At 45.0% G+C, this 13,312-nt stretch overlaps 1 protein-coding gene across 1 annotated transcript; it reads left to right on the plus strand.

Annotated features, from left to right (window-relative positions):
* Positions 1-9,652: 9,652 nt before the first annotated feature.
* Positions 9,653-11,200, plus strand: LOC108549289 (potassium voltage-gated channel protein Shaw). Its single transcript, XM_017902645.1, has 2 exons — positions 9,653-9,979; positions 11,135-11,200. The coding sequence occupies exons 1-2, from the start codon at positions 9,653-9,655 to the stop codon at positions 11,198-11,200; spliced, it is 393 nt and encodes a 130-aa protein (XP_017758134.1).
* The last annotated feature ends 2,112 nt before the right edge of the window (positions 11,201-13,312 follow it).

The raw sequence follows: 13,312 nt of genomic DNA on the forward strand, positions 1-13,312 counted from the left end.
CGAGGGTTTTCAGTTCGCGCGGAATTCGAGCAAGGAATTTCAAGTTCCTTAACCCCTTGACTGCGGCAGATTTTGATACGCAATGGCCCTACCATACGGCAAGAATTGAGTTACGATGTGCGCCATTTTTGTGAAAATAAGCGCCCTCCGTGTCAGAAAGCCAAACTACGCCGAACGCCTATAGGCGCCCTTCGTGTTACAAACGCAAAATTTCTAAGCGCCTATAGATGCACTATGTATCACAAATGCAAAATTTCTAAGCGGCTATAGACGCCCTTCGTGTCACAAACGCAAAATTTCTAAGCGGCTATAGGCGCCCATAGTAACCAAGGGGTTAACGATCGAGTACACGAAAGGAGAGACTCTCTGATAAAAGCTACGCGTCGAAATCGGCGCATCGGCTCGGTTTAATCGACGTGAATTCGGTCTGCCGTGAGGGTCGTCGCGGTGGGCGTTCCGGGTATCAGGAATTACGAGGCTCGCGTTCTCCATCGCGCCCTGGCGTCTCTCTTTTCGTCGAAAAGGGGGCTCGTCCTCGCTCCTAGGCCGGCTGAGGCATAAATTTCGTCGGTATCGTCCTCCTCCGTTCTCCACCCTGGTAACCCGGCTGCACCCCGTGGCTTTTAACGGGGACCAGAGCAAGATGAACGGATATGAAGCAGCTAGCCCATCTTCCCGCGTAAACTGGAGTATCTCCTGGCGACCTTCCTTTTTCCCCTGGTCGACGTTATGGCCGTGTTCGGCTCGTAAAAACTTTGTCGCTTTTACGATTTCACAAGACTGCCCGCTACCTTATACTTTCCCTATAAAGTACCTTTATTATCTCGCAAGAAAAAGGAACGCGTTGCTCCGTGATGTTAAAGTTTCGGATTTATGCTCGTTTTTTGAAGTCCGCGATACCAGCGATTGGCGTTCGTTCAACTTTCAGTGTATTTTAATTAACACCGCCCGGTACTTTGCGCCGTGAACATACTTTGCGCAATGTGGGAACTTTATTTCCAGTTCTTGGCTTCGATGCAATAGACTGCGGGACGGTTTTACGCGCGGGTAAAACAGTAGGTGAATTTATTAGAACGGTTCCAGGGTATATGACTCGCCACCGTGATCGCGAAGTGGTTTCACGCATTGCGTACCGCATGGAAATTTCTAGGACATGTCAGAGATTGCACGTTTTGACTAGACAATGCGTTGACATCTAAGGTCCATAAAGATGGAGCGTGAAAAATTAGAAAATTCGTGAGTGGGCCTTAATAGATGGCGCGCGAAGTACGAGAAAATGCGTTAACCCCTTCCCGTGTCATTAGCTCGATGAAATCCTGGTCCAAACGGTAGGCGGCAGCGCTGGGAGTCGTCACGACGTGTATACCACGTCGTTGGCGATTCTGCGACAGAAGCATTACGACGTGCGTGACACGTCTTTCCAGAGCAAGTGGTTAAGTATTATTAAGCTGAGATATTATTATAGGCAACTAAATAAGTGTAAATAAACCAAATGCCTAGTATTATTGTAGGATTAATAGTAGATCAATTTTATGCAGACAGAGATTACTCTAACTATTGTATTTTCTTTGCTAGAGTCCTTTCCAGCTCGCAATTCCACATTATTACAGGCAACCAAGTGAATTATAGCTATTAATAAATAATTGATGATAAATAAGTAGCAAATCGGTCAATAAAATCCCAAGTATTCGTAATCTACATTCTTACCCTACGATTATGCGACAGCGAGAGGGACGTCGAATAAGGGACCCGAAAAATTGCAGAAAATTGTGGAAAGCTGTGGAAAATTCCACATTATTATAGGCAATCAATAAATTATAGTTATTTATAAGTAATAGGTGATAAATAACGAGTAGTAAATCGATCAATAAAATCCCAAGTATTCGTAATCTACATTCCTACCCTACGATTATGCGATACCGAGAGGATCGTGAAATTAGGGACTCGAAAAATTGCGGAAAATTGTGGAAAATTGTGGAAAATTCGCACTCAGTCGATCCACGAGAAAAGATGGCAGAGCCGAAGAAGAAAACGATCCTCGCCTGAATAAGAGCCGAAGCCACGCGTGTTCCTCTATCCGTGTCGTAGCAAAGTTCAACCACGTGCGGAGGCAGCCTCGTCCGTCAGCGGCACCCCTCTCGGGCGAAACAATGATCGCTAAATCGTTCCGCGATCGCGTCGAGGAATCTTCCGCTCTGCGCTAGCTCGCGTTATCATTCAAATGTATATTAACGTTGCGGCGTAATAGGAAATTTATCGCCTCTCCGGCACAATGCCGGCACGCGTGCAATCACGTTTATTTCTCGCTCTCAAGGTGCATCCACTCGCGCGTAATTCCGCGTCCACGGTGGGAGGGAAGCGGACAGCGTTCTCGGAGGAACGGAGCCGAAAAAGGAGGAAAATATGTAGGAAAACGCGGAAGAAGGAGGAAGAGATCCAAGAGAGGCAAGGGGGCAGAGACCCATCGCGAGTTCCTCCAGCGAGGAATTTATGGATCCGCGCGCGGAACGGTGACATAACCGAGGATCATTTTTCTTCGCGGACTGACAGCCGAGTCGCGGGGAAACTAATCTGCCTGGCGATCGAGATGAATCGAATTTCTCGACGCGCGGATGTAATTATCCGACTCGGACAAGGAGGGGACAGGGACGGGGGACGACGACGACGACGGGGGGAAAAAAGACGCGGATAGGGAGAAAATGACGGGAGAGGAGGCGGGTTAGGGGAGACGCGATTTCTCTGCGAACGACGCAACGGTGACATTTTCCCTGCGTCGATGTATCGACGATAATTGCCCAACGAACGAGACCGCGCGAGATCCCGAAGCGGATAACACGGAGCACCGCGGGTTGATACAATCTGATTTATATTGAACACGAGGCGAGTACGCGCGGCTGCTTTTCAACGCGGCTACGCGCGGCCTCGCGACGCGTTAATTGATATTTTATTTAAATCGGTCGTCACGTCGTCAGCAGACGTTGCGACATTCGATTCGGGCGAATATTCTTTACCGCAGACGCGCGAGAGACGTGTCTTCTCTGATATATCGGTCCTGACGAAACGGCGGTGACTAAGATGGCTGCCATATTGTAGAGATTGACGGTGGTGGTTATTAATAAATTTTAAATATGTGCGAGTGACGATTCAGGACACGAATTATCTCTTGACGTGAATCTAGCTCGATTCTCAACAGCGCTAAACATATTAAGTGGGGTCAAGTGACCCCCTTCAAAATTTACTTTATAAATCGTACGTTCATTGTTATTTCTTTCGCCCACCTGTAAATTCTCATATTATATGATTGTTTAATTTCTCTCTTTCCATTTTTCTCTTAGCTTATTTTTTACCGAGAAAAGTTCTTTGCATACCGTATACCACGAAGAGTTATTTGACCCCCTATGGTAGGAATAGATGTGTGTAAAATACTGGTACGTTTAGCGTTAATACAGTTTTACAATTTTATACAATTTTATCCAATATATCCAATTTTATGATATCGCCATTAGGCCACAACGGCACTCAAATATTCGACATAAATCTGTAATTAAGGCAGTAATAGAAATCTAATCATTAATATCTCGAGAACTATTGTAGTGTTTTACTACTACAATATACAATAATAGTACAATACAATATACATGTATGCAATAATAGCAACTATTATTTAGTAGTTACCCTTATAATGATATATTTTCTTAAATTAGGTGACTAAATTTACAAACCTGCAAGGTTTCAATTAAAAATGTATGACCCAAATGGTTGCACTCTCCTTGTAAAACTGTTCACTCCAAACTGTCTATAAAAATTTTCCTGCAACCACTGTCAATCTTGTTTATATATTTTTCCCACCATGCACACGTTCTTCGATGCCTCCCTTGACAATTATGGCCAAATATAGTCAAATATGGCGATTATAGCCAAATATGGTCAAATATGGCAATTATGGCCAAATATAGTCATATATGGCCAACATGGCCAAATAGGGTCGTATTAAGGGCCCGACGCATCGCTCAAGATTTTTCCCAATCGACCTGGGTCTTGCTCCTCCATAAATCTACGCGTATACAATAGAAAAATCGCGATACTGCGATATGGAGTACCATACATTATAGTTTTAAATGAATTCTATCCATAATGTACGTAGAAACCGTGTCACAAGAAAACGCTGTAAATATTTCAAGAGCGTGTTTGCAATGTACCGCGTTACAAAAGGGTCGACTGTACGATGGAGGAATATTTCTCGGAACGAATTCTTGAAACCGAAACGAAGAATCGCCACGGGTAAATCGAATTAGAGAGTCATAGTTTCCGAGTAAGTCAGCAGCTCCATGGAATAACGTGTCACGGGGCACGGGCCATTTCATTCACCGTTCGTAACCCGGCCATTATCATTCGGAAGGCATGGCGTTTCGCCAGTTTCTGCGAACCTCTTTACTATTCCCGATCGTCTCGAGGGGATTCCCAGCGCGGCTGAGATTCTCCCGTTCGAGGAATCGCGATCGTTCCCTGTGCCAACCAGAAAACCAGAAGGAAACGCGAGGTGGGGAGAAGAAAGAGAGAAGACTCGGTAACCTCGCACCTGACCACGAGCAGGGCGCACCTTCGACACTGCCCACGATGTAACGTCCTTCCAAAAGATCTCCCGCGTCTCAACCTTCCATCATCTCGCCAGATCAACCTGTAAGGACGAAATTTCACAGGACCTCTTCGCAATCCCTTCGAATCGATGACACCAGGTTGATCAGCGGCGAACGACTTTCGATGGAGCGGAAGGTCGGAAGGGAAAGGGGTCAGAAGTAGCTGGGAGAGTAGAAGAGCTTCTAGGGCGGAGTGTACTCTCCCCGTTGGCCGGTCATAGGGCGTGAGAAGGTACGTGGACGATGACGTCACCGGAGACCAACGTGCCGCAAAATAATTGCAGCCTCGTGGCAAGTGCCGTGTCATTAGGCGCCGCGATCATAGAATTTCGTGTCGTTCGCGTACGAAATGGTCATTAAATCATTATGTTTATCCGTCAACCCCGCGTGCCGGCAGCCTCTTGACCTCGTGCTGACCTCTCGCGCCGCTCTCCTTCTCGCTCTCTCCGGCCGCGACCGAGAGGTCTGACCCCGCGACGAACCGCTCCAACGATGCAACGGGTGTCACTGCTGCCATCGTCCAGCGTCCAGCTCTCGATCGCGTCTCCTCCGGATCTCCGATCCTTCTTCCTCGCGTCGCCAGACATCGTCCCGTTCGTCTCGTTCATCATCCTCTCGTTAGCGAGTCGCGCCGATTTTTCCCCGCGTAGCAGCGCCGTTCTTTTCCCTCCTCTTCCCTTTTAACGCGCAGTCCGTTCCGGTGCCTGTTAAAATTACGAAAACGACGCGGCTCTAGCGACCGCGGCGCGCTAAACGGCGACGAAAGCGCGATCCCGGTGACGCGAGCTTCGGCATGCCGCCTGTCTTTTATGACAGTCAGGTGCCGTATAAATTTACTTAATACGCGGCGACCCTGAAACAGCTGAGCCGGTAATGGAATCTCCATATATGCGATTCTTTATTACGTCGAAAATTGCGGAGCGTGGCCGGTTCTACCAAGTCGGTCCACGACGCGAGCAACGGCTCCGCCGCCATTATTTACCGCGTTTTGTTGTCGTCTATCGTAGTCACCTCGCGATTCTATTACGACTCCGTCGCGATTCCGTCGCGATTCCATCACAATTACGTCGCAATTCCGTCACAATTCCGTCCCGATTAAATTACAATTTTATCTCGATTCCGTCGCAATTTCGTTACGATTCCATGGCAATTTCGTTGCGATTCCGACGCAATTCCGTCGCGATTGCGTTCCGATTAAATAATGATTTTATCGCGATTCCATTGCGATATCGTCACGATTGCGTTGCAATTTCGTCGCAATTTCGTCACGATTCCACCACGATTTTGTCGCGATTGCATCGCAATTTCGTCACAATTTCGTCGCGATTCCGACGCGATTCCACCGCAATTTCGTCACGATTCCATCGCAATTTCGTCACGATTCCATCGCAATTTCGTCGTAATTTCGTCACAATTTCGTCGAAATTTCGTCACTATTTCGTCGCGATTCCGACGCGATTCCATCGCAATTTCGTTACGATTCCACCACGATTTTATCGCGAGTGCATCGCAATTTCGTCACAATTTCGTCGCGATTCCGATGGGATTCCATCGCTATTTCGTCGCAATTTCGTCAAGATTCCACCACGATTTCATCGCGATTGCATCGCAATTTCGTCGCAATTTCGTCGCGATTCCGTCGCAATTTCCTCGCGATACCTTTCTACTCGATACCCATGTCGTCTACGCGTCGAAACTTCTGTTTCCATTTCCGTCTCCTGGAAATTACCAAAGAATTGTCAAAATTGAGATTCCAAAGGTTCCTATCGTACCCGGTACGGAACACGCCTAGATCTTCGCGCGTTTCCAATTCCTGCCCAGTCCAGGGGACTAAGCCAGAACCACGGGATAGTGTAAAAAATCGGCGAATCGGCGAGAAATCAGGGAAGATATGCGAAAAATCTAAGGGAGTAACAGGTGAGTGGCTAATTAAAATAGCGAGGGCTCCTCGCTGGTGGATTTCCTCTCGCTCTATCAAATATTCAAATCAGCCAGGGATTAAAATCTCGGCGGAGCGTTTAATTGCCAACTTCGACGCGGCTTGTCAGGGTATCGCAGGCGGATCTCGCGGTTCGCACGCGAGACGGATCTGTCTTGGAAGGAGGAGGCCGGCGGAGATCGGGCTCGGAGGGATGCAAAAGGAGGAGAGCAGGGAAGGGTGCAAGGGCAGAGGTGGACTCGCGGCGAGAAGCTGGACGCGCTTGCGTTCGCTCGTTTACTCGCGCGATCCTTTATACGAAGAGCCCGTGCGAGAGATAAAGCCCGGTAAAAGTCCGGAGGCGCGTATCGCCGCGTTTCTCCGACGATTGTTATCTGCCGGCGATATATTAAGCGCCATTACCAGTATTTAGAAGGCGGCGCTGCCGTCGCTGCGCTCGCTGCTGCTCCCTTATCGAGATCGCCGAGCGTGAAACGTGCCGGACCACGGGCACGCAGCGATAAACGAGGATTAGCCGGCCTGTTCGTTATCGAATCGGACCTGATCGCTCGTGAGAAAGGAGAAGTCCTGCATCGCGATACCTTTCCCAATGGATCCAGGGTGCAAGATGTAAGTGCGTTATGGAGATTCCTTCGAGGAAGCCACTGAGTGGGCTTCGTTGGGCCCGATTAGAGTAGCGTGCTAAGTTAGTCGAGTTTCGGGCATCGTTTATCCGGTTTAAATCTTATTCCTGATTCCTGGCTATCGAATTGGAATTATTCAGGGATTTTTATGTATTTCGGTTTTTAATGGATCTGGAAGATTTAAATGATCTTCGGTGACGTTGCGGCGAGTTAGTCGAATTTCGGAGACCGTTTATCTTTCGAGTTGGAATTATTCAGAGGTTTCTAGGTATTTCGGGTTTTTAGTCGACTCGACAGATTTAAATGATCTTTACTGAGATAGTATATGAAATACTAAGATGGTATTATATACACGTATTAATATTTTTCATTTATTTTGCTTCGATTAATACGAATTAATATTTAACAAAATATATTCGAAATTATTTTGTTAAATACGTATCTCTTTGTTTTTAATTCGGATATCGTAGTATTCAGTGACGAATAAACATGCTAATCACCAGTCACACGTTCCTCGCGAAAATTTTATAAACATCATCGTGATACTAAATTAGCTACGCTCGTGGTAATATTTAAACACGGAAAAACAATCTTCACAAAGATACTTTCACGTGTAATTCGCATTTAATCGAAACGGGATTCCAGGAGACAGGAAAATATTGTACAATGGTCACGTTATGTTTCCCGGATATTTATAAATAGTCTCCAATACTATTCACCGAGAGTTTAATATTTATAAATACACCTACGAATACGACCGAAAAATAATTAGTATTTAAAGAATTCTATTTGAGGAATCGTTGATTTATCTGTAATGAGTGAATCGTGGAGGAAGAAAATCGCCTACGAGTCGTGGACGATAACTCCCGGCCTCTCGTTCGACGATTAAAATCCTAGCTCACGGCTGGAATGTCGCGTAATCAAAGAGTTTTTCGACGATTAATCGAGATAACGAGAACCGGTCGACCGGGGGCCCGGAGTCGAAATAATTTCGGGCCATAACACGGGTAAAATAACGGTACGTCGTTCAGCATTGGCCGCGACGCGCGGTCACTCTTAATATCAGAATCCACCTCCCTGCATCGGATCCAAAAGGAGCGAGGCCACGAAATGGAAAAAGAAGAGGACGAAAATACGAAAAAATAAAAAAAAAGGACGAAAAGTTATGAAGATCGCGACTCTTTTTAATATCCTCCTCCTCTGGAGGAGAAAAAGTAGCTTGTATCTGCTGTGTTCGTAACTGGTTTCGATTTAATCAGGTGATTCAGGATATCAAGTGTCGTTCGTCGGGTTAACTCTGGATTTATTGCCGTGCTCGAATGAAATTTTCATTTATTCTAAACGAACACAGGCTGATGGAACGATAAAGAAGCGCGCGCTGGGTCCCCGGGCTTGTAAACGGTGTCATCAGCATGGCTACCTAACAGACCCGGTCATTGTAAACCTCAGAATTTAGTTCGTCCTCCGAGACAGGATCAGAGTGAAATTCCTTCCGTCGGGGAACAGATTCCGGACGTGTTAACTCTTGTAAACTCTAACGAGTTTTTGTATCACAAATTACCGTGTTCGAGCTTGCCCGAGTTCGTACCACTTTGGTAAATTTCGATCGACTCCGATAATTCCACCGAGCATCTTGTTAATATCGCCGGGTATTATATTACCGTTGGAATTACGTACGTGATTTCGGAGATTAAATGCGAGAGATAATGCTAGATTTTGTGGACCATCGCGAGGGATAAATTAGAAGTCCAGGTTTTTGGATCTTCACGCACCCCATATGGGGGGTTCTCTTACGTGGAGGATCTCTAAACAGCGTGTGTGGAAGTCGAAATAATTTAACGTGTTTATTTAACCGTTTGAGTCCCAAGCAGCGCTTGAAGCTTTCGGAAGAACACGGTCGAAAAACCCTTAACACTTCGATAACGCTTGCCTTAATCGAGTGCGAAGAAATCCAAACGGCGCGATAGCGCTTGTTTAACTCCTTGGCTACTGTGACGCATATACGCGCTCAGAAATGTTGCTTTTGTGACACGGAAGGCGCATATAAGCGCTCAACACAGTTTGCTTTTGTGACACGGAGGGCGCATCTCTACCCAAAATTTCGCCGTCCTCGGCGGACATTGTAAATGAATTCCTACCCATGTGGTACGACCGGTACGTTTCAAAGTCTGCCGTAGTCAAAGGGTTAATTTTACGTCGAAAAATCCTAATCGTCGCGATAGCGCTTGTTGGTGCTGTGTGACGTACGTGCTTCAGCAAAGTTGAGCGCGCCACTTCGACTGAAGAGCGCGATCGCGCTGCTTGGGACACGAACGATTAAATCTAGCCTCCATTCTCACCATCAACCTCTCTTCGAACTGCGATAGTATGCTATTTTCAATCGCACTATCTTTGATTGCAGGCCGCGTGGGTTTCTCTGAGTCGGGACCGGCGATAGCAGAGCCGCGATCAAAATGAGTATTCTGAACACGGATTCGGAGAACCGCGTGGTCCTGAATGTGGGCGGTATCCGGCACGAGACGTACAAGACGACCCTGAAGAAGATCCCCGCGACGAGGCTGTCGAAGTTGACCGAGGCCCTCGGCAACTACGACCCCATACTAAACGAGTACTTCTTCGACAGGCATCCGGGGGTCTTCGCCCAAGTGCTCAACTACTATCGCACCGGGAAGCTCCACTATCCGACCGACGTCTGTGGCCCGTTGTTCGAGGAGGAGCTCGACTTTTGGGGTCTCGACTCCAATCAGGTGGAACCATGTTGCTGGATGACGTACACACAGGTACATAAGCATCGGCAGGATCTATCCGCTTCTTTTTTCAGTTTCCTTTGTTGCGTTCACTTAGTTATTCGTAGATGCGGTTTCACTGTTTGCGGATGCGGATTAGGGGTCCGGATTGACTGGGGGTTTATGAGAAACACGGTTTGGGTTAGCTTTTCCTTACGTGCGATACGATGTATCGTGATTGTTGACCGAAATTGCGAATTTGGTTAGCCGGAAAGTTTAACTTCCGATTAAAGTTGCAGAGTTTTAAGCTAATCTAAGTTTGCGTGGCCTGGTTTGTTAGGGTTGAGTTATTTTCATAAGAAAATCGACTGATTGGAGATACAGCATGGAACTTTCTTTGTATTTCCTGTATAGTATGTTTTAGTTTATAATATATTTGTCTTTGTTCACTCGTGTTTGATATCGCTTCAGTTTTTCGTAAAGGATGTATGCATTTTGTTACATTCGAAGAATTTATTTTTCTCAAATAACTAAGGTTTTAATAGAAAAATATGAGATAAAAATTTAAGTCCAATTTAATGTGCAAATTATAAAGAACAGGACAAAACACTGTATAATTGTTATTATCACCTATATTCTTAATTGCGTTTATAAATAAAATGAGAAACTAAATATTTAATAAATATTAATATTAATACTTTTCTTTGCTGAGAAGGGAAGACAGAGTAAATGCTATTTTTTAAAAATAATTCTTAACGAAAGTTAAGATTTGGAAATTTTTGTTTATTATTTATCCTTTAAGGTACATAAATTAAAATTAAAAATATTAAGAACAAAACTTATTGTTTATAAACATATTAGATGTTATATCTTCATCCTATTTTAAATTTGGACCCTCTGTTTTTATTTTGATTAATACAAATTTTTAATCAATTTTTAATTTTAATACACGTATCTCAGAAGACAAGGACTATACAAAAATTCGCAAACGATTATTTTGTTACCGTATAAATAACAAACAAGAATGTACATCTGTTTAACTGTCGTGTTTCATAACAAATTAAAATGCAATAAAATATTTAGAAAACATCAATTTACAGAATTTAATCTGCATCCGCAAATCACTTTAATAAATACTGCATTGTTCCACGATATAATGGGAATGTGTTTGTTACGTCTGTTTATAATACTATTTTATATTCAATCTAGATCAATAATCGCGAACACGAAGCATTGCACTACAGTGTGAACCCAAATATCGCCGATTTCATTTAACCGTTAACAAAGCCCCCGTTTCTTGATTAATAATGTACATACGCCGGTAAACAAGTCACCGATCATATAATGCAAATTGTATAATATAATCAGCACTCCCACCACCTCTTCCCTTATCACATTGTCATTCGTTCGATTCAGGAGAGATCCTCCGCTACCCCGATTGGCCTGACAGGAGGAAACGAAAGCGTGGCCCGGCACTCGTCGTCGGGGAGGCTTCACCGTGATGCATCGGTGTATCAGCACGTCGTCCAGGCCCGTGGTATCGGTTTGGCGATCTCCGGACGATTTGTCAGCGGTCGACCGGCCGTGTAGCAGCTTATCAAATATATATCGAACACCGCTCCCATCGTGTATTTACTGCGGTCCCCGATGAGCTTACGTGTACGCGTGCACGTGCTCCCGGCCCTCGATTCGATCAATCGACGCACCGAGAGATCGATGCACTCTCCGCGAACGGCCCTCCAAACGTGAAAACGTGTCACCGTATCGCTAATTAACATCGACACGCGAATTAAGAGTCCCTCGTCTGCGATTCTTTACTTGAGATCGGTATGAAATGTGAAGCAGCGTTGCAACGCAGCATCGACGTTTAAAAATTCGCCATTTTAATACAAATCTGCGAAAAATGGATTCCTTCGATTCGAGATATCGAAGATTAAAATATTCTCTTACGAGAAATTTTTAAAATTAAAATTAAATCTATTTTAAAAGTTAAAACTAAAATCGAAAATTTTAGGAAAGCCTATTCCCCAAGAAAAGCTAAACTAGGCGTAGATCGAAGAATAAGAGGAAGCATGTATTGTAAATATGGGATGAATGATTTCAATTGAAACAAATTTTATTTCGATTTGTGAAAGTTTTCGTATGAAATGTTCATGTTATACTGGTCGTGGAATCATGGAGATTCCACTCTATTTCCATCCACGTCTCCATAAACCGTATCGACTCGTCCTGCGCCGACACGTCCACGCACCTGAAGAACCTAAACTCCCAATTTGTCACTAGCGAGGAATGAAATCGACCGTGGAAGAAACGACTGACAATCAGACAGAAACGTCTGGGCTCGTTGCCGGTTGAAATTTATCGACAGCTCTGCTCGTGGCGCAAGCACATCCTGGTAACCGTAAACGTAGCGGTGAATCGTCGATCGTACGATTCGAATGCGTCTACTTAGGAATCGATCCTCGGATGATCGCGCCGCGAGGAGATTTGTGCGAAATAGGAGGGAAACGGGCCACGATCAGGCCGGGGGATCGGTAATGGAGCGACCGGTCGCGGCCCTACTCCGCTCCACCGCGAGAAAGAGGCTCGATCGTTGGCGCGATCGTATCTCGGGGTGAGATCTTAGGATCGTGCGCGATAGAGCAAGATAATGGAGATAATCTCCGACGCGGCTCAGTTCAAAAGATCGCACACCCACGCGCTCCTACGCCGGAGATCGTTTCCGCTGCGATATCGGTTAGGCTCCGCGAAACCTCGCCGATTTTGGAAACTATCGACCGATCTCGCCTTTCTTTCCAGTCCAACGTAACCGCACTGTTCTTGCACTCCAGTTGACTTCGAATTTTACCACTCTCTCGTCCATTGTCTGCCAGTCGTATCCTTTTTCCTATGATCGTTGCTTCGGAGATCGATGAAGATTCTGAGAGGATCGAAAGACGTATCGCTGATCTAATAAATTTATTCAAAATAACCTGTATGCAGGGTTTAACAATTTACTAAATAGTCACTTCTAAATTCTGTCAATATCCCTTCACTAAATTGTCACTTCTAAATTCTGTCAATAACACTTTACTAAACAGTCACTTCTAAATTCTGTCAATAGTTTACAATTACAGTTTATACTCTACAGTAAAATAAAATTTCAATTTGTTCCAAATTTTGTCAATAACCCTTCACGAAACAGTCACTTCTAAATTCTGTCAATAACCTTTTACTAAACAGTCACTTCTGCATTCTGCCAATAACTCTTTGCTAAACAGTCACTTCTAAATTCTGTTAATAACCCCTCACTAAATAGTCACTCCTAAATTCTGTCAATAACCCTTTACTAAACATGCACTTCCAAATTCTGTCAATATCCCGTTACTAAACAGTCACTCATAAATT

The sequence above is a fragment of the Eufriesea mexicana genome, unplaced genomic scaffold (assembly GCF_001483705.2).
Source record: "Eufriesea mexicana isolate 0111107269 unplaced genomic scaffold, ASM148370v2 scaffold47447484, whole genome shotgun sequence".
Classification (NCBI taxonomy): domain Eukaryota; kingdom Metazoa; phylum Arthropoda; class Insecta; order Hymenoptera; family Apidae; genus Eufriesea; species Eufriesea mexicana.

Excerpts from the sequence above, each read along its gene's own strand:
- LOC108549289 (XM_017902645.1), top strand. The coding sequence starts at position 9,653 with ATGAGTATTCTGAACACGGATTCGGAGAACCGCGTGGTCCTGAATGTG. Across the intron at positions 9,980-11,134 it reads GCTGGATGACGTACACACAG|ATCAATAATCGCGAACACGA; the intron begins GTACATAAGCAT and ends TATTCAATCTAG.